General features: G+C 34.9%; 3 protein-coding genes across 3 annotated transcripts; all 3 read right to left on the bottom strand.

Annotated features, from left to right (window-relative positions):
• Nucleotides 1-482: 482 nt before the first annotated feature.
• On the bottom strand, nt 483-3,804 carry LOC125067893 (cell wall protein DAN4-like). The gene is made up of 3 exons (XM_047676788.1): nt 3,680-3,804; nt 1,918-2,236; nt 483-1,079 (listed from the first exon to the last, which is right to left on the bottom strand). The coding sequence occupies exons 1-3, from the start codon at nt 3,802-3,804 to the stop codon at nt 483-485; spliced, it is 1,041 nt and encodes a 346-aa protein (XP_047532744.1).
• Nucleotides 3,805-4,573: 769 nt separating this feature from the next.
• Nucleotides 4,574-5,704, bottom strand: LOC125067860 (A-agglutinin anchorage subunit-like). The gene is made up of 2 exons (XM_047676699.1): nt 5,361-5,704; nt 4,574-5,090 (listed from the first exon to the last, which is right to left on the bottom strand). The coding sequence occupies exons 1-2, from the start codon at nt 5,682-5,684 to the stop codon at nt 4,605-4,607; spliced, it is 810 nt and encodes a 269-aa protein (XP_047532655.1). The 5' UTR covers nt 5,685-5,704; the 3' UTR covers nt 4,574-4,604.
• A 12,496-nt stretch (nt 5,705-18,200) lies between these two features.
• Nucleotides 18,201-20,810, bottom strand: LOC125067892 (mucin-5AC-like; the record flags this gene model as incomplete). The annotated part of the gene is made up of 1 exon (XM_047676787.1): nt 18,201-20,810. A coding segment is annotated over one exon (2,610 nt), but the record flags the coding sequence as incomplete, so codon positions are not given.
• Between the last annotated feature and the right edge of the window lie 1,981 nt (nt 20,811-22,791).

Here is a 22,791-nt window from a genome sequence, read left to right as displayed (position 1 = left end):
TTTATGTCCAGGATGTATTATATTTTTACTCCAGTTTAAATAAAGATGTCGGTCCAAATCACGAATGTAGAGTGTAAAAAAACAAATTTTGCTTCTGTAGACTGATTTTGGATGGCTAAATATATACTTTATACGATTTTTTATACATAAATCAAAAGTATATTGAATTAAAGGGCTTGTTGAATGTGGAACGAAAAATATTCGATAAATGGAAATGCGTACAAAATATTATACTTACTTCCTACCATATGAGCTAGTGGGTATTGTAGTCACCTTAAAAGTTATAATTCTTTTGGCGAGTTATGAAAAAAATTAGAAAATAAATTTCTGTGATGTGATCTAGATGTTACTATAAGATACATAAAAATTATAAATGATGATTTTGTATGCTAAGCTGCCACTTAAGTGTCAAGTATAATACAGTACGAAATAGACAGCTTCACCCATTATGTTATTTTCAATGTTGTTTCTGGCACGATAGTTTAAGGTGTTTCTGGCATGGTGGTTGAAGGTGTTTCTGGCACGATAGTTGAAGTAGTTTCTGGCACGATGGTTGATGTTGTTTCTAGAACAATAGTTGAAGTTGTTTCTGGCACGATGTATGATGTTGTTTCTGGAACAACAGTTGAAGATTTTTCTGGCACGATGGTTGAAGGTGTTTCTGGCACGAAGGTGGAAGGTGTTTCTGGCACGATGGTTGAAGGTGTTTCTGTCACGATGGTTGTTGTTGTTTCTGGGAAGATAGTTGTAGGTGTTTCTGGCACGATGGTTGAAGGTGTTTCTGCCACGATGGTTGTTGTTGTTTCTGGAATGATAGTTGTAGGCGTTTCTGGCACGATGGTTGAAGGTGTTTCTGCCACGATAGTTGTTGTTGTTTCTGGAAAGATAGTTGAAGGTGTTTCTGGTATGGTAGTTGAAGATGTTTCTGGCACGATTGTTGGGATTGTTGTTTCATTAGTATCATCTTCTTCGTCTTGTTTATATATTTGACAAAACTCTTCACTGTATGACGGTGCAATAAATCTGACTGAATCTATTAATATAACTGACGATTCAGATGCAATGCCCATAAGAGTTACCTGAAAATTGAAAGTAAATCTTATAATTTTACTGTACATAATAAAATGAGAAATAAATTTATTACTATACTAATAAATTTAAAATGAAAACTATTTACAAGCATACACTAATATTGAATAATATTCTGTATATATAAACTATTAAAAAATATGTATATGTATGTATGTTTGACAGATTATATTTTTACTTTACCGGAAACTATTAATCCCATAGACATTGAGCTCGTAAATCATGATAATTTATAATATCAAGACAACATAGGTATTATAGTAGCTCTTGCCCTCGGCCTTACTCGCGTGTATTTTAGTTTATCAGTATTTATTTCTTATTCGTCCACCGTGGTACCGATTTACTTAATATTTTACTATTTTCTTTGTACTTGAAAAGTTATACAAAAAAATTAATTTCAAAAGAATGTTACAGCAGACTCCTGACAAATTTTCGAGTAGAAAAAATCCAAAAAAAAGAAATCTATTATATTTATACACATAAAAAAATCAGATTGAGCGAGCAAGTCAATGTAAAGACTGACATAATGGACACAATGCATTAGTGTCTATGGTTGGGGGTCCAAAAGCGACGTAAAGCCTGGCGATGGCAGCGATGACCACTTAACATCAAGCAGGTGATTTGTTCACCTAGACAGGTGACATATGAAATATTAAAATATATGTAATATTATGCAGTGCTAAACGCAGACATATAATTATATAACTTGACAACTAACTTGCCATACAATTTCTTTATACTGAAGGAATTTTATTAGACTTCCTATAAAACGCGCTCTGAAACTTTTATATTATAATTTAATTTCTAATATTATAAATTTTAACTTACAAAACCATTATAAACGCCTGTTCCGATTAAAGTGATCTTTAAATGTTGCCAGCCTTTTGTGAAGTTGGGATCCATAGCGGACAAGATAAGACTCCCAACAACTCCCTTTGGCTCATGTTGAAACGCTAGGATGGTGATCTGATCGGACTCTGCTGCCGGTTTCATATACAATTTGACGTCCAGTGTTCCCCCTCCTGTGATGGGGAAAACCAATGACGACATACAGCTCACTTGTGATGTCGGTACTATGTAAAATGTACTATTCTCATGAGGAGCATCCATTTGCAAATCGTCATATCGTCTGAGATCCCACATGGACCTGCCAACGCATACCCCAAAATTATTTGTGAAATCATGAAAAGAATCGTTTTCAAAGTTGAACACCACACAGTTATCACAGAGTACGTTACAAACGGCAAGTAATAACAAGACACAATGCCGATACATGATTTTGTTACTGAAATTAAGCGAGCAATACTAAAAACCTGCAGCGATTAATACTAAATCGATATTTTATCATTTTTAATACTTTACACATGAGATTAGTATTAATTACATTATCTCGGATAAGATACCGTTACAGAATCAAGAAATCAAGAAGAAGTGTAAAATGTAATAAAGAAATTTTTATTCGATTTTACAATTAAACAATTACGAGATTATTGAATTGTTCTGTTGTTGTATGTGTTTCTTAATGACTGCACTTTTAATAAACAGTCTCTGAAGTTAAAGTTATGTTTTTGTTTTAAACGAACACTTCCAATTACTTTTAATTTTTGGTAATCTGCTTTAGTATCCCTTTATTGTGCGAATTATACTAATTCGACAAGCTTCAATGCAATTTTGTTCTGATCTTCAGTTGCAGAATGTGACTTCAGTTTTCTTCATTTTCCACTTTGACACAATAGAAATAAATAATTTCTTCACTTAAAATTAAAGAATGCTCCTAAATTGGATTTGGTTTAACATTAATTGATTTTATGGTCGTTTTCAATTCGTGTAGTCATCGATGAAGCGTATTGTTAACAAAATCGAATCCCAACTACTCAATGTTTTCTTGCTTTAGTCGATCCATACACATCATTGGTGTAAATAATATAGCTGTGCAGGTGTCTTAAAAAAAACTATACTCGAACATTAAGCTATACAGCACGTTAACACCAAGGGTGCAGTCGAAAAATGTCGTATAGATAGCCCCTATTTTCCAAATTAAAGTCACCTCTGCTTTATCTTAATTTTAATTAGATATTCCGTGGTAAATCTGTCATTTTATTTTTTGAATTCACTTGTGTTACAGAAAGTGAAATTCGGCAGAGATTTATCAATAGGTCCTATTATGAATGATATATAACAATGTATCAAATTTCTATTTAAATGTTAAATATGAGAGCAGTCATTCTGCGTTAAAATCTAAGTTTTAGTTCGGATTACAAATTGAAATTCAAATATCTTTGTCCAATATAAAAGCATTACACTTTTTCATTATACAATTAAAATGACCACCGGTTCCGAAAGAAGCTCAACGAGAAATTATGGAATATCAAAATATAAATGTTATATTCCGAATAGTTCGTTAAGTAATATGTATTCAGGATTTCTAGAATTTTGGTGATGAAAGCATATAAATAACTAGGGCTGTGATCAGTAAGTGAATGTGTCTGTATTGTCAAGGTGAAGTAAGATGTGGTGTCAAGGCGAGTACGCTTATCAATGAGGTCGTCAGTCTACTCTCAAATGCATTGCGTCTCGACTCGAGGCATACCTTGCCACGAGGCACAGTCTTTTGTTTTCATCATTTAAGAGTTTCTCGATGTGCGGGCTTTCGGTAGTTTCTGTTTCATGTACAGTACCAAAATGATTTTGCGATTCAATATCATAAAATATCATACATAATGCAAAGTTTTATACCAACTTAGAGATTTCTGTATAGATTACTCTCTACTACTCTATACTACTCTATACTCTATATTAGCTGTTATTTTTTTATGCTGTATTGCTTTTTCGATCATGTTGCCGAGGATCTAAGATAGTTTTTAATCCATATAATAAAATTAAAGAAGGATAAAAAGTAACTCAAAATATATTTTTCCAGGGTGAATGAGACCAAAGAGGAACTACACGGTTCCAAACATAATCAAGAATTTTTCTACATTGGCTTACAATAAATAACGAAGTTCTGGGGTAACAACTTTTCCATTTTTTTTAACTTTTTTTTTATTCCATAAAATCTTCTCCGAAACGCGCTGCATCATTTCGTATAATTTTTTAGTTGTTATGAATATTTGTTTATATTTTTTGGAGTGAGGCATTCAAAAACAAACGTCTACTCATTAATTCTTATAGATATGTATGATGCATATTTTTATCTTATAGTCGTAATTTGAGTAAATTAGTTAAATTGAAGCAGGTTTTAAGAAATCCTTTAGCTCTTTATCATTCCCAATAAAAAAAAAATAGGTTATAGGTAAAATGTACGTTGATACAAAAATATAAAACATCCCACGTGTATAAACATCTCATGAAAAGTTGAGACGAAAAGTTAGTTACTATTAGTAAATTAATCAATAGTGCCAACATCGAGTTTAATCATATAAAGGAATCAAGGTCTTATATTTTCTTCTCCAAAACGCGCTACATTTTCTGGTGTAAGTTTTATGTAAGTTCATTGGTTGAGTAGTTTTTTTACATTATTTTATATTAATATTCACATTAACACGTACGTCAGTTTTACGCAGATTGCATTTACTTGTAATGGAACATGCTTCTTGATCATTTTCTGTAGTCGTTTCCAGACTGGTTGTTGAAGTTGTTTCAGTGCTTGTGTCTGGACTACTTGTCGAGATTGTATGTGGGAAGTTTTCTGTAGTCGTATCGAGAGTGGTTTTTGAGCTTGTTTCAGTAGTTATGTCTGGACCACTAGTCGAGGTCGTCACTTTCGTCGTTTCCAGACTGTTTGTTGAGGTCATGTCGGTAGTTGTTTTGAGACTACTTGTCGATAAGTCATTTGGATAATCGTCAGAAGTAGTTTCTGCAAGGGTCGTTTTATATCCACCATCTGTTGTATAATCTTCTTCGTATATTGGACATAACTCTTCACTGTGTGACGGTGCAATATATCGGATTGAATCTATTAGTATAACTGAAGATTCAGATGCAACGCCCATAAGAGTAACCTGAAAATTAAATACATCTCTCATAAGTATGAAGCCAGAGTATCTAAAACTAAAAAAATTAGTTGTTGTTTTTTTATAAATCGGTAGGCGGTCCCCTTCCATACAATGTCAAAACGGCACTAATCTTTGAGACTAAAATGCTATGTTTCTTGGGCCTGTAGTTAAACTGTCTCATTCACAATTAATTAAATCGAATAATAGTAATTCAGAGTTATTTTAAATTAAATATCAACTAAAACTATTTATAATTTAATTAGATTATTAACTTACATAGCCATTATAAGCGCCTAATCCAACTAAAGTGACCTTTACAGTTTGCCAGCCTCTTGCCAAGTTGGGGTCTGCAGCGGACAAGACGACACTTGCAACAACAGCATCAAGTTCGTTGGGCATAGATTGAAATACTAGGATAACAATCTGATCTAAATGTGTGATCAGGTCTATATACAAATTGATATCCACTGTCCCTTCACCTGTGATGGGGAAAATCAATGAGGACATACAGCTCATCGTTGATTTCGGTGCTATGTAAAATGTGCTATTCTCATGAGGAGCGTTCATGGGCAAATCGTTATATCGTCTTAAGTCCCACATGGGTAGATTACGGCATATCTGGGAGTCATTTGTGAAGGCATCAAATGAATTATCTTCAAAGTTGAACACCACACAGTTATCACAGAGTACGTTTTGACAAAGAAGTAATAGCAAAAAGCAATGTTTATACATGGTGTTTAGAAAATTATATCGATACATCCGAATGTATACTAAATTTATTAACATTGGTTTGAGATTTATATTGTTAGTGAGCACTGTACTATCGTAGTTAAATCGTTGAATAAGATAAAGAAATGTTTTATTTGATTTTACAATTATTAAACAATTAGTGATTATCAATTGAACGTTGTTATCATTTCACAAATAATGTTCCTTTTTAATTGATATTACTGCGAATTAAAATTCAATAAGTGCACATAATTCGTTTTCTCTTGAATATACTAGCGACGGGTTCCTGCTTTTATTGGTTTGAGTTTTTGGTCGGTGTCAATAGAACGTATACAATTTAAAAGCTCGTAGTTGTTTTTTATTTTTGTATATATAAACTTAATACTTCGAGGGAATGTACAACAACAACAAATACATATTTATGTAGCGTAATTGTCATCCAAATACGATGACAATCATTTAATCAATAAATCTAACATATAATTTTAGATTTTTTGAAAATTTAATTTATATTTTGAAAAGGGATTACAAAAAAGAACACTTATAATTGTCAACTGGTATTGGTAGATTTATTTTTCATAAGTAATTGCAGCGGTTCAAAAATTGAACCATGACAAGTTTATACGTCAAAAAGTATTTTGGGATCATTGTAAATCAGCGGCACTGAAGTTTTGCTTTGACTACACATATTGAAAATAACGAACACTTATAAGATAACTTTCATGTTTGTCTGTTTCTCTGTGTTGGAATATTTTACAAGCTTTTATTCAACTTGAAATGTGAGTATGTACGGGTGAAATCTTGCAACTCAATTTACAAGCAGATAAATTTAACCGATTGAGCTGAAATTTAGTATACACGTTCAGTTTGAATGATAATGAATGGTGGACTGTATGACGTCATATTTAATCCAACATGGCGGCATGCCCAAGATGGCAGACTAATTATTTTTAATGCTCTCCTATAATATGGGTAACAAATAAAAGAGTTTGCTAAGAATACCTCGAAAAATTTTGTGACGACACTCTTAATTAAATATGGCCGCGGCGGTGCTACTAAATGTGAAATGACATTATTTAAGTTAAAAGTAAAAGGTTTTTTTTTTAGAGCTTTTAAATAAAAGTTTGTTTTTAAAAAGAGATTATATTTATTATTTATTTAAAGAGAGAAGATTATTATATTTACTCTCAATATTCCGAACAAAAACTTCTCTGACGAAATACGGGAAATGTAGAAATAGGTTAATAAGCTAATCTTACCTTTGTAGGTTGACTTTGTATTATTAAATATATATTTTTTACTGTATTTTACGTCGTCCCATCGCCTAAGACTATACAAGGCACAAATTCGGCCACACATGGAGTACTGCTTTCACCTCTGCGCAGGTGCTCCCCTGTACCAGCTCCTTCCATTTGACTGTATCCAAGATAGAGCAGCTCAATCTTCTTAAAACTTTAGTAATAACCCAAAATTGTCTAGAAAAAAAATATAAACCCGTTTTATTAACGTACCTCGTGCCGACTTCTGATTTAAACTTCTCCATAGTAGTTTCGCGGATATTGGGCTGCGACCTCTAACTACGTATTTTATATGTCATTTTTTTTTGTTATTTGAAGATACAACTAGTGCATTATTGTTTATTGCAATATATATTATAAATGTGTCGATAGAATTACGAAGTGATAAATAGAAAATTTACCTTATCGGATTGCCTATCAAATAAGAGGTGCAAAATTACCATCTAATCGAAAAGTTCACGCAGTCTTATTGTAAAATATTCGCGAAGTTAAGCTTGCAAGCGTTTCTTGGTGGTAGGGCTTTGTGCAAACCCGTCTGGGTAGGTACCACCCACTCATCAGATAATCTACCGCCAAAAAACAGTACACTGTATTGTCGTGTTCCGGTTAGAAGGGTGAGTGAGCCAGTGTAATCACAGGCACAAGGGACATAACATCTTATTTCCCAAGGTTGGTGGCGCATAGGTGATGTAAGGAATGGTTAATATTTCTTACAGCGCCTTTGTCTATGGGTGGTGGTGACCACTTACCATCAGGTGGCCCATATGCTCGTCCGCCAAACAATGCCATAAAAAAAAAATTGCAAATCTTGTGATTAGGGAGTTTTCAGGCAAAGACATTTGTAACCTGAAAAAAATCCAAAAAGAGGTGTAAATAATGTCATAACACCTGAAATTGTCGCATCTTTAGGTCTATACCCGTCAAGCATAAGAGACTCCACTTATATTCTTCATGCGGTCTTAGAAGCGTTTATTCTGATCAGAAATTAACAAATACTCGGTACATAATAAAATCCAAGACAGAAGCAATAAAAACTGACTTTCAAAGCAATGTACCTGATGTAGTCACAAACTTTTGGGATGTAAAATTATTAATAAAGCTAAAATTACTAAAGCTGCGAGACAATGTGTTTACAATAATATTACATATATTTACAACATTATACATCCTTTCGAAAAAAGCAGTGACCGGCGGACCATCCTTGTGGACACGAGGAGAAAAGGTAAACATCTAACACCTAGTTTCCGAATTCGTATCGTATATAATCCTTTCTGGAGATGGATGTAGTTGTCTCTTATGTAGTCTTTCGAAAACTCAGATTTGCCAAAACGCTATGTTCCATCCAAGGAAGAACAGATCTAAAAATTGTTTTTTAAGTTAAAATTTTTGTGCGTTTTTATACATTTCTTGATGTATTTAATTTTGTTATTTAACTTGTTTTTTCTTTAAATTACTAAATGATTTTGTATCGGAAAAGAGAAAACAATTTCTTTCTTGACTACAGATCCACGACAGTTTTCTTATTCGAACGATAATTCTACTTTTTTGGAAAATAAATAAGAATAAGTCGTTTGCTCGTTCTAAACGATACTGCTGAAAGGGCGGTCAAATGAATGCAAGATTTTAACGGAATTATTACAGTTGAAAAAGAATAAAAACAATTCTTGTTGTACTGTGTCCAGGAACATATAAGTTTGTATGCAGACTGGAAATTACATTAAAGATCACTTACCCTGGCTGATTATTATTATTTTATGTTTTTTAGTTAAAAATAATGTTTATCTTATTTTTATTTCAATTCTTATTCACTTCATTTGCTGTATTTATGTTAGTTTAATAGCAGATAAAATTATCAGGAAAATCAACGACTTTTATAATCTTTGTAGCTTGGTACGGGTTGCGTTCATATTAAAAAGATGAAATTACATATTTCATTTAAATCAATTTTTTTTTCGTCATATAAGGGACACCCTAATATACATCAATAGTATATAAAATTAAAGGGCTTGTTGAATATGGAACGAAAAATATTCGTGAGATGAAAATGCGTACAAAATATAATACTTACTTTCTGCCAAATGAGCTAGTGGGTAATGTATTCATCTATAGTATATATATTTGTAATACAGGGCAGAATGACATTAAACTACATAAAGATGTTGCTTGCTAAGTCGCGAATTAGGTGTCGTCATTGCCAAAAGACAACTTCACATATTATTTGACAATTTTAATTTTACTACAAATTTAAATTGTGATTATTTAAATGTACTTGATTTGAGTATGTAGTAGGTACTCTCACATACACTGACATTAATACAAGAACAATCCTATGCATTCGGCGTTGTCCCGAACTCCTGGAAGACTGTTTTGGTGCATCCGATCCCTAAAAAGGGTAACCGCTCAGACCCGTCCAATTATAGGCCTATAGCCATCATCTCCTTGTTCTCCAAGGTAATGGAGTCCATTATAAACTGCCAGCTTCTGCAGTACCTAGAGGAGTACCAGTTGATTAGCGACCGCCAGTACGGTTTCCGTCGGGGTCGCTCAGCCGGTGATCTTCTAGTTTACCTTACTCATAGATGGGCGGAAACAGTTGAGAGCATTATGCAATTGGATTACCAATTTTTGGCAGATCGGAGCATCAAGGTCGTTGTCGACAATGCTGTTTCTTCTGCATATCAATGACTTGTTGCAAATCAGTAACATTCACTGCTATGCAGACGACAGCACCGTAGACACCTCATACACCGGCCGTGCTAATATTTCTCGGGAAAACGTCGAAGAAAACCGGAACAAACTTGTGTCTGAAATCGCGTCTTCATTAAGCAAAGTCTCAAACTGGGGTCGGCTAAACCTAGTCCATTTCAACCCCAAAAAGACGCAAGTTTGCGCGTTAACTGCTAAAAAAACACCATTTGTCGTATCTCCACGATTCGAGAACATTTCGTTAGCCGCCACAGCTAGTATCGGAATACTTGGCGTCGATGTTTCGAGCCTCGTTCAGTTCCGCGGTCAATTGGAAGGCAAAGCCAAATTGGCATCAAAAAAGCTCGGTGTGCTCAGCAAGGCAAGACAGTATTTCATGTCGGCCCATCGTCTAAGACTATACAAGGCGCAAATTCGGCCTCACATGGAATACTGCTCTCACCTCTGGGCCGGTGCTCCCCAGTACCTTCCATTTGACCGTATCCAACGTAGAGCGGCTCGAATTATCGACGATCAAGCCCTTTCTGATCTGCTTGATCCTTCGGCTCTGCGTAGAGATGTTGGATCGCTCTGCATCTTCTACAGAATTTATCACGAGGAATGTTCCGAGGAAATGTTCGGATTAATTCCGGCTGCTGAATTTCACCTTCGGACATCTCGTCAAAATTCCAAATATCACCCGCACCACCTAGATGTCCGAAAATCCACAACAGCGCAATTTTTAAGACATTTTCTGCCTCGCACAACCACTCTGTGGAACCAGCTTTCGCCGGCGGTTTTTCCGAACCGATACGACTTGGGAACCTTCAAGAAAAAAGCGTACTCTTTCCTGAAAGGCCGGCAACGCACCTGCAAGCCCCCCGGTGTTGCAGATGTCCATGGGCGGTGGTAGTCACTTTCTATCAGGTGAGCCTCCTGCTCGTTTGCCACCTTTTGACATAAAAAAAGAACAAGTAATTTGCGCTAAATTTAAAAGAGGAACTACGAAGCGCATTTACTTAAATCACAATAATGTATATTTTTTATATTGTTTATATTTGTATCTCCAATTGTCCCCGTGTTTTGTTGTATCTAGTTTTCATTTGTATGTTTTATTGTGTGCCTGCGTATTTTTATTAGCAGGCATTAATATAAAATAAATAAATATTGTATACCATCACATACATTAATCCGATCCCAATGTAAATAGCTAAAGCACTTGTGTTATGGAAAATCAGAAGTAACGACGGTACCACATACACATTCTTAACGTACCTTTTCTACATTGACTCGGCCGGAAATCGAACCCGGACCTCGAAGTGGCGTGCCCATGAAAGCCGGTGTACACACTACTCAATCACGGAGGTCGTATACCATATACTTAGACCTTCTTCAAAACGCGCTACATTTTCTGGTGTAAGTTTTATGTGAGTACATTGGTGGAATAGTTTTTTTTAGATAGGGATCAAACTAAATAAAAAGTCTCCTCAATTATTACAATTTATATTGCATTAATAAAAACAAATCACAGTATGAAACATTATTTTATTTTAATATTCACATTAACACGTACGTCAGTTTTATCCAGATTACACTTACTAGTCGTGGAACTTGTTTCTAGAACATTATCTGTAGTCGTTTCCAAACTGGTTTTTGTAGTTGTTTCAGTACTTGTGTCTGGACTACTTGTTGAGGTCGTATGTGGGAAGTTTTCTGTAGTCGTATCGAGAGTGGTTTTTGAGCTTGTTTCAGTACTTGTGTCTGGACCACTAGTCGAGGTCGTCACTTTCGTCGTTTCCAGACTGTTTGTTGAGGTTATGTCGGTAGTTGTTTTGAGACTGCTTGTCGATAAGTCATTTGGATAATTCTCAGAAGAAGTTTCTGCAAGGGTCGTATTATACCCACTATCTGTTGGATAATCATTTACATCTTCTTCGTATATTTGACATAACTCTTCACTGTGTGACGGTGCAATATATCGGATTGAATCTATTAGTATAACTGAAGATTCAGATGCAACGCCCATAAGAGTAACCTGAAAATTAAAAAAATATCTCATAAGTATGAAGCCAGAGTATCTACAACTAAAAAATGTGTTTTATTTTTTAAATAAATCGGCTAGCTATCGGCAAACCTTCGAAACGTCACGAACCTTTGGAACAAAGGTGCTATTTCTATTTTTTTTTTTATTTTATTTATTTATTGGAAAAGTTACACCGTCAACTTATCACTAAGCACTTAAAATTAATATCTGACTTAGGTAACATACAAAATGATACGTCTTTAAAGGTGTAAACAACATTGACTTTCCTTTGTGCCTGTAGTTAAACTGGCTCATTCAACAAACTAAAGCATAACAATTCTAAGTAGTGCTGATGGCAGTAGAATATACGATGAGTGGATGGTACATACCCAGACGGGGTTTGCACAAAACCATATTACCAAGTAGGGTAGAGTATTTCCTGCACAGTTTGCTGGGTATCGTGATCAGCTTTCAATTTTTAGAGACACATTTATTTGAGTGAAATCTCAGTTATAATAATTTTTATGGCAGTGGTATTTTTATACCACTGCCATAAAAATTATCTTAAAGCTATTTTTATCTTGGACGTATTAATATATATTTAGTTCAATTAATAAGAAACATAGATATAATTTTAAAATAATAGAAGAAAAAAAAAATATTTATCGCTGTCAGTTATTTGCGTGCAGTACATAAATTGATAAGTTGACTTCAATTATTTGATATAAGATTTGGTCGTAGAACATGGTACCTATTTAGACGAGATTGCACAGAGTCTTTGTACAAGTATTTTATTTTTTATTTAGTTGTATTGAGATAATTTAGGAGTGACCGGTGTATCTTTTATTAGGGGCCAATGAATATAATTTAGTACATTAACAAGAGTCAATAGAAATAATAGTAATTCAGCTTTGTTTTCAATTTAATTTTAACTAAAATTACTTATTATGTAAAAAGAATATAAAATTAAATAACCTTTACAAAGGTCTGATCAAGGTTTTTGTGTAAGCTTATTTGCGTAGGCCACTCATTAGAGTTGTATATGAACATGATAAATAAGCGTGGAGCTAATACTTGTTGACTTCCAGGATATATTGTATATAACTTAACAACTAATTTTTCTTACATTTTTTTTATTGAAGGAAATGTATTGGTTTTCGTGTAAAACGCCTACCAAAACTGTTATATTATATTTTTATTTCTAATTTCATGTATTTAAACTTACAAAGCCATTAAAAACTCCTGGTCCGCCGACAGGTCATTTTATTATATGTATAGATATAAAGATATTATAAATTTAAACTTACAAAGCCATTAAAAATGCTTGATCCGCTGATAGAAAACTTTACAATTTGCCAGCCTCTTGTCAAGCTGGAGTCCGAAGCGGACAAGACGTAACTTGTAATAACTCCAAATGGCTCAGATTGATATACCAGGATGGTGATCTGATCGGAGCTATGTGTCGGTTCCATATACAAATTGATGTCCAGTGATCCCCCGCCGGTGATGGGGAATGACAATGAGGACATACAGTTCAATTCTGATTTCGGTGCTATGTAAAATGTACTATTCTCATGAGGGGCATCCATTTGCAAATCGTCATATCGTCTGAGATCCCACATGGACCTGCCAATGCATACCCCGAAATCATTTGTGAAATCATCAAAAGAATCGCCTTCAAAGTTGAACACCACACAGTTATCACAGAGTACGTTTAGACAGAGAAGTAAGAACAAAAAAAATATATTATACATAGTTGTGTTAAATAAATTTAAGCGACACATCCCAATGTAGCATTTTATACTAATTTCTTATAACATTGGTGTGAGATATATATGCTGTTAGTGTGCAGTGCATTATCGTGGTTAAATCTGTGAATGTGATAAAGTAATGTTTTATTCGATTTTACAATTATTAAACAATTCGTGATTATCAATTGAATGATGTTATCTTTTCACAAATAATGTTCCTCTTTAATTAATATTACTGCGAAATTAAATTCAATAACTGTACAAAATTTGTTTTCTTTAGAATATTCTAGCAAAGGGTTCTGGCTTTAATTTTGTCGATGTTAATAGAATGTATACAAGTCATGAGTTCGTAGTTATTACGTCTGCTTTCGTACCCTTGATAATTGGTGTGCAAAATTTCATGATGACTGGTCGAGGAGCTAATACTTTAATGTGAAACAAACTCACTTTTTTAAGTTACCTAGCTATTGTCTGGCCGAATCGCTAACCATGAAAGGGAGAAGAAACAACGAAATAAAAAAAAGAAATGCTTATAACCATCTAAATACAACATACCCACTTAGACACACGGCTAAAGGCGTTATAATTGCTCATTGTTAAAATAGTATGACCCTTAAATTTAACCGTTAAAGTAATATTATTTTACCGAATATTTTTGTAGAAACGTCGATATGATGTGCAAATTTATAAAGATAAAAGATAAAAGAAGAATAGCATGTAAAATACATGTGTTTATGAATATTAATTCTTAATAAGCAAAGCAAAATTACGCACACATTACATATACTGTATAGAGTTTATTAAGAATTTGTATATTTATTTTAAGTTGTTACGCACTTCCTAAGATCTTAAGTTGCACACTTCTTTCGGTGAGTTTTGAAAAAAAAAATGATTACAGTAGATTTTTATGATGAGATCTTAATGATATGCATTACACGATGACATGATAACCGGATGATCTATGATTACATCTAAGATTACAGTTTGATCGCTATCTCCTATTATCAATAAGAATTTATCTATCTTCAATTTTCGTTTGAGTCGAGATGGCCCAGTGGTCAGAACTCATGCATCTTAACCGATGATTTCGGGAACCACTGAATTTTCATGTGCTTAATTTGTGCTTATAATACATCTCGTGCTCGGCGAGGTGAAGGAAAACATCGTGAGGAAACCTGCATGTGCCTATTTTTAACGGAGTTGTGCCACATGTGAATTGGCCAACCCGGATCTATCAATGTGGATCAGCGTGGTGGAATATGTTCCAAACCTTCTCCTCAAAGGCAGAGGAGGCCTTAGCCCAGTGGGATATTTCCAGGCTGTTAATGTAATGTAATGTATGTGACTTGTAGTGAGGCTTATATAAATGATGGAAGCTCCGTACAGAACACTTTACTTGTTCCTGGAGCTGCAAAGTGTTAACGTTTAAGGTACGTACGTACTTATATCATTTTGTGATAAAGTATAATTGTTATTGCTTATAAAATTATTGATGATATACGATTTTTTTTTGCAATTATCAAGATACAAACTTAGTATCTTATTAGGACTTAACTTACTTATTAGGACCGGTCGTTGTGGCGATCTTTGTGGGAGGCCTATGTCCAGCAGTGGACGTCCTTCGGCTGACATGTATGTACGTAAACTTAGTATTAAGGTGATTGATGTTAATGTAAATATTAATTACTACAATATAACGATCACATTATATTATATAAATATTTGTGCTTCATATAATCTTTTATTGTCTTATAACCTTAAAATATAATAAAGTAATAAAGAAATAGAAATGATATACATTATCTTAAGATATCCTGACGTAATGTATTAAGTCTCTATACATAAAGATCTAACACATTCAAATAGTTAATTAAAATAAAATTATATGAAATTCAAAATCAAAATATTCTTTCTTACAAATCTCATGATTCCCAATAATGAATAGAAAAGTCGAAGTATCCTCTTATTTAATATTAATATAACCTCTTTATTATTATTATTACATAATTGGTTCAAACATACAATAAACAATATAAGGGCTTTTTTTGTAATCATCTAATTATTTAATAATTTCTTACTTAATCTGTCAAATGCAATTCAAAAGTATTTTCAATTACCCCCGAAAAAGTAGAACTCACTCACTCACAAGTATACGCACCTTTTTAGCTCTCTGCTCTATTGCTCTCTGTATTATAAAATTACACAAATTACACGGTACAATTTTAATCCAGTTACCTCCCAATTGACTGAGCTAAAATTTTACACGCACATATTTTGCTACGGCGATACAATAAAGTGTTAGTACTTAAAATAGGAAAAAGGAAGGAACTTAATACTTCTTTTTTTTTTTTTTTTTTTATTTATTTGGAACTTTTAACTTTTTTTTTTTTTTTTTATTCTACCTTTGTAGTAGAAAACCTCTTTATATGAATCCGACTCACACCTGACCGGTAGTTTTATATGACGTATGTATCACACGTGTGTTGATAACGGATGATAAAATAAGTGTTACCTCAGAAATAAAAAAAAATCTACAAGCTCTATTTTTACTAATTTAATGTTTTTTTTTTATGATATCGTTTGGCGGACGAGCAAATGGGCCACCTGATGTTAAGTGTACACCACCGCCCATAGACATTGGCGCGGTAAGAAATATTAACCAATCCTTACATCACCATTGCACCACCAATCTTGGGAACTAAGATTTTTTGTCCCTTGTGCTTGTAGTTACATTGGCTCACTCACCCTCTAAGCCGGAACACAACAATACTGAATGATGTTTAGCGGTAGAATATAAGAAGATGAGTGGGTGGTACCTAACCAGACGGGCTCGCACAAAGCCCCACCACCAAGTAAAGTAAAGTAATGGTATTCGATTACAATAATATAAACAATATGAATAATGCAGGATAAAATCTATTTAAATTTGTAAACTTAAAAAAGGCAATTATATAATTGTTATATAAAGTTTGTGTGTTTTTTAATGGCGTAGGTGGCAAACCGCTAAGGGGTCACCTTATGGAAAGTAACTACCCCCGTCCATGCTACAACACCAGGGCATTTGCTTTGACGTCTTTAAAGAAACGATGAGCTCTTTTCTTGAAGGTTTCCAAGAACGATAAATATATTATGAATTAAAACAATTTTTCATAAGGATTTTTTATTATAAATAAAATGGAATAACCCTAACATAACTTTCATAAAATGTGATATAAATAACATCACTATAATAAATAAAACGAATTGTAATTAATTATTCGTTTTGAATAACAGATTAAATTAGAATTCGAAATACCTACCCACTTTGTTATTCGATGATTTAAAATTTCAAATTGCACTAAATAATTATTATAATTCTTATAAAACAGTTTTACATTTAATTTAATTTAGATCTATTGCAATTGCCGAATATAATAAAATTAATACAATTTATTTTCAGTAGAAATATTCAACGTTTATGATAAAATTCATGAGTGACGTTATGTTTTAATATTAATTTCATAAATTGTCTGTAAATTTTTTTACACATAGTATTATAATTTTATACTTAAAACAATAAATGAATAATAGAAGCTTTGTAACTTCATTTTGAACTTCATTGCTCCTTCAACTGTTTTACTAGAGTGCGGTGTGGATGTTACAAATCTCCTTAACACATGTTTGGTTAAGTCTTTGGTGTACTCGTATATATTTCCCCCTTATTTTGTTTACGTATAACAGACGTTTGCAAGTTTTTGTTTCTAAGCAGCTCGGATTAAAAAACAAAAGTATGCTGGAGTGCACGGAACATTAAAGTAAAGCAACTAAAGCGAATACGAATCCTCTCTCCCTCCAGAAATCTCTTTGTTAATACGTTAAACATACTGAAAATTTCATAATTTATAAATTGTTGATTTTTTATGATCAGAGCCAAACAGCATAACAATCGCAATTTAATATTACTTAACATTATTTTAATAATATTGATCGGTGGATGGGATATGGTGGTAAGTGGTCACCATCGCCCATAGACAAAGTCACCATCCCTTACATTGCCAATGCTGTGCTGATCTTAGTAACAAAAATGCCTGTAACAATCACCCTCGAAAATTTATACTTATTTTTCTTTAAGTTTCTTTTTATTTCTGAAGTGATTTGGGAAATAAACATACTTATTATTATATTACTTAAATAATGACTAGACTTAATTAACTGATAACATTAAGTGAATCTTAATGTAGCTGAAATCATAAAAGAATATTATCTTTATTGCCTACCTGAAATATTTATAATCTGCCACATGTAATAGGATTTTCGTGTTATTTAACGTACAACGTAATTAGTCTTGAGCTTATTTCTAAGAATCGATTTTTTATCATTATCGTTTAATCGATCAATTTAAAATATAATATGTGAGGATCAACTTTTTTGGTATAATCAACAAAATACATTTAATTATTATAATAATTTGTACTAAATGTTTTCACAATAGTATCACTTAAAAACATTTAAAATTTTAAAGTAGGTTAATGCCATTTAAAATTATTACTGTTTGTTAAAATCTGACAACGGATAATTAATTTTTTTTTTATATAACAGACAAGCTTGTATAACAATGTTTTATATTCTTTGCATATAGTTACTGCCCCCTCTAAACATCAAAACTTCTATGTCTCTCTACGGTTACCAAAGTAGGCATACCATCATCATTATCAACAAAGTGAACACCACCCCTTTTCTTCCCATAGCATAAGTAATAAATTCCGAAAACAATAATACCAAGCATCACAAAACTTGGTATGCCTATTAACAAAATTGTCATTGGTTCCCAGGTGTTAGAACCTTCTTCAAATTCAGGGGCTTCAGTTTCAGCCTCAATTGTTGACGATTGGGAAGATTGAGTTGTGTCTAAAGTTGATGATTCTGTTGCTATGCTTATTGTATTAGTTTCCCTTGTTATTTCTGTTGTAACAGGTATTTCATTCGTTGTAAACGTTATTGGTGAAATTGTTGTTGAAACGAAAGAGCTAGATGAAGTTGATGACTCTGTAGGTAGTTGAGTTGTTAAAACAGTTAAGTCTGTAACAGCTGTTTCTCGTGTGATATTGTCAGTTGTTGATGTAGTTGCGTCTAATGTAATCGGAGTAGTTTCATAAGAGGTCATTGTGCTTGTTGTTGAAGGTAAAGGAGACGTACTTGTAAAATCAGATGAAGTAAGAGTTGTAGAAGCTGAAATTGTTACTGGTTCTGACGTAGATGGACTCATTGTTGTAGTTGTTGGTAAAGAAGTAATAGTTGTCTCACTTGCAGTTGATGGCATTAAAGTAGATGTCAGCATGCTAGTACTTGATATTGTTGTTAGTGGTTGTGAAGTGGTAGATTCAAAAGTAATTGTTGAACTAGTTGTTATGGGTAAAGGAATACTGGTTGTTTCTGAAGGACCAATAGAAGCAGTTACAGTCGTTGGTATAGTTTCGGTTGTAGTAGACAATGGTGGTTGAGTAGTAATAGGGATTACGGTAGGCAAGGCAGTAATTGTCGTTGTCGATGTGGGAGTTGTTGTGGATTCATTATTGATTGTAGTAGTTTCATAAATTGTTGAATCTGCTGTCGTGGGAAGTAATGAAGATGAACTTATAATTGAAGTTGTAGTAGTAGTTAAAGATACTGGAGTAGTTACTGCTTCAGTACCAGTTGAAGTAGTGACGATTGTTGTTGGTACAGGAATATTGGTCACCTCCGACGTAGCAATAGGTATCGTCACAGTTGGGGGTAAAGTCCCTGTAGGTGGAGTAGATAATAATGTAGAAGTAGTATCAGGAACTACGGAAGGTAAATCAGTTACAGTTGTTGTTGATTCGTCGATGGTCGTCGATTCACTAGTGATTGAAGCAGTTGTGCTCGTTATCGTCGGAGGAACTGAAGGAGTACTTGTAATCGAAGTTGTAGTCGTAGTGAAAGATACTGGAGTAGTTACTGCTTCAGTACCAGTTGAAGTAGTGACGATTGTTGATGGTACAGGAATATTGGTCACCTCCGATGTAGCAATAGGTATCGTCACAGTTGGGGTTAAAGTCTCTGTAGGGGGAGTAGACAATAATGTAGAAGTAGTATCAGGAACTACGGAAGGTAAATCAGTTACAGTTGTTGTTGATTTGTCGATGGTCGTCGAATCACTAGTGATTGAAGCAGTTGTGCTCGTTATCGTCGGAGGAACTGAAGGAGTACTTGTAATCGAAGTTGTAGTCGTAGTGAAAGATACTGGAGTAGTTACTGCTTCAGTACCAGTTGAAGTAGTGACGATTGTTGATGGTACAGGAATATTGGTCACCTCCGATGTAGCAATAGGTATCGTCACAGTTGGGGGTAAAGTCCCTGTAGGGGGAGTAGACAATAATGTAGAAGTGGTATCAGGAACTACGGAAGGTAAATCAGTTACAGTTGTTGTTGATTCGTCGATGGTCGTCGATTCACTAGTGATTGAAGCAGTTGTGCTCGTTATCGTCGGAGGAACTGAAGGAGTACTTGTAATCGAAGTTGTAGTCGTAGTGAAAGATACTGGAGTAGTTACTGCTTCAGTACCAGTTGAAGTTGTGACGATTGTTGTTGGTACAGGAATATTGGTCACCTCCGACGTAGCAATAGGTATCGTCACAGTTGGGGGTAAAGTCTCTGTAGGGGGAGTAGACAATAATGTAGAAGTAGTATCAGGAACTACGGAAGGTAAATCAGTAACAGTTGTTGTTGATTCAGGGATGGTCGTGGATTCACTAGCGATTGAAGCAGTGGAGCTCGTTAACGTCGGAGGAACCGAAGGTGTACTTGTAATCGAAGTTGTAGTCGTAGTGAAAGATACTGGAGTAGTTACTGCTTCAGTACCAGTTGAAGTTGTGACGATTGTTGTTGGTACAGGAATATTGGTCACCTCCGACGTAGCAATAGGTATCGTCACAGTTGGGGGTAAAGTCTCTGTAGGGGGAGTAGACAATAATGTAGAAGTAGTATCAGGAACTACGGAAGGTAAATCAGTTACAGTTGTTGTTGATTCAGGGATGGTCGTCGATTCACTAGCGATGGAAGCAGTTGTGCTCGTTATCGTTGGAGGAACCGAAGGAGTACTTGTAATCGAAGTTGTAGTCGTAGTGAAAGATACTGGAGTAGTTACTGCTTCAGTACCAGTTGAAGTAGTGACGATTGTTGATGGTACAGGAATATTGGTCACCTCCGATGTAGCAATAGGTATCGTCACAGTTGGGGGTAAAGTCCCTGTAGGGGGAGTAGACAATAATGTAGAAGTGGTATCAGGAACTACGGAAGGTAAATCAGTTACAGTTGTTGTTGATTCAGGGATGGTCGTCGATTCACTAGCGATTGAAGCAGTTGAGCTCGTTAACGTCGGAGGAACCGAAGGTGTACTTGTAATCGAAGTTGTAGTCGTAGTGAAAGATACTGGAGTAGTTACTGCTTCAGTACCAGTTGAAGTTGTGACGATTGTTGTTGGTACAGGAATATTGGTCACCTCCGACGTAGCAATAGATATCGTCACAGTTGGGGGTAAAGTCTCTGTAGGGGGAGTAGACAATAATGTAGAAGTAGTATCAGGAACTACGGAAGGTAAATCAGTAACAGTTGTTGTTGATTCAGGGATGGTCGTCGATTCACTAGCGATTGAAGCAGTTGAGCTCGTTAACGTCGGAGGAACCGAAGGTGTACTTGTAATCGAAGTTGTAGTCGTAGTGAAAGATACTGGAGTAGTTACTGCTTCAGTACCAGTTGAAGTTGTGACGATTGTTGTTGGTACAGGAATATTGGTCACCTCCGACGTAGCAATAGGTATCGTCACAGTTGGGGGTAAAGTCTCTGTAGGGGGAGTAGACAATAATGTAGAAGTAGTATCAGGAACTACGGAAGGTAAATCAGTAACAGTTGTTGTTGATTCAGGGATGGTCGTGGATTCACTAGCGATTGAAGCAGTGGAGCTCGTTAACGTCGGAGGAACCGAAGGTGTACTTGTAATCGAAGTTGTAGTCGTAGTGAAAGATACTGGAGTAGTTACTGCTTCAGTACCAGTTGAAGTTGTGACGATTGTTGTTGGTACAGGAATATTGGTCACCTCCGACGTAGCAATAGGTATCGTCACAGTTGGGGGTAAAGTCTCTGTAGGGGGAGTAGACAATAATGTAGAAGTAGTATCAGGAACTACGGAAGGTAAATCAGTAACAGTTGTTGTTGATTCAGGGATGGTCGTCGATTCACTAGCGATTGAAGCAGTTGAGCTCGTTAACGTCGGAGGAACCGAAGGTGTACTTGTAATCGAAGTTGTAGTCGTAGTGAAAGATACTGGAGTAGTTACTGCTTCAGTACCAGTTGAAGTTGTGACGATTGTTGTTGGTACAGGAATATTGGTCACCTCCGACGTAGCAATAGATATCGTCACAGTTGGGGGTAAAGTCTCTGTAGGGGGAGTAGACAATAATGTAGAAGTAGTATCAGGAACTACGGAAGGTAAATCAGTAACAGTTGTTGTTGATTCAGGGATGGTCGTCGATTCACTAGCGATTGAAGCAGTGGAGCTCGTTAACGTCGGAGGAACCGAAGGTGTACTTGTAATCGAAGTTGTAGTCGTAGTGAAAGATACTGGAGTAGTTACTGCTTCAGTACCAGTTGAAGTTGTGACGATTGTTGTTGGTACAGGAATATTGGTCACCTCCGACGTAGCAATAGGTATCGTCACAGTTGGGGGTAAAGTCTCTGTAGGGGGAGTAGACAATAATGTAGAAGTAGTATCAGGAACTACGGAAGGTAAATCAGTAACAGTTGTTGTTGATTCAGGGATGGTCGTCGATTCACTAGCGATTGAAGCAGTTGAGCTCGTTAACGTCGGAGGAACCGAAGGTGTACTTGTAATCGAAGTTGTAGTCGTAGTGAAAGATACTGGAGTAGTTACTGCTTCAGTACCAGTTGAAGTTGTGACGATTGTTGTTGGTACAGGAATATTGGTCACCTCCGACGTAGCAATAGGTATCGTCACAGTTGGGGGTAAAGTCTCTGTAGGGGGAGTAGACAATAATGTAGAAGTAGTATCAGGAACTACGGAAGGTAAATCAGTAACAGTTGTTGTTGATTCAGGGATGGTCGTCGATTCACTAGCGATTGAAGCAGTTGAGCTCGTTAACGTCGGAGGAACCGAAGGTGTACTTGTAATCGAAGTTGTAGTCGTAGTGAAAGATACTGGAGTAGTT

Source organism: Vanessa atalanta, chromosome 12, assembly GCF_905147765.1.
Source record: "Vanessa atalanta chromosome 12, ilVanAtal1.2, whole genome shotgun sequence".
Lineage (NCBI taxonomy): Eukaryota > Metazoa > Arthropoda > Insecta > Lepidoptera > Nymphalidae > Vanessa > Vanessa atalanta.
The sequence above is the reverse complement of the archived record's forward strand: the minus strand, read 5'-3'. Positions and strand labels throughout refer to the sequence as shown.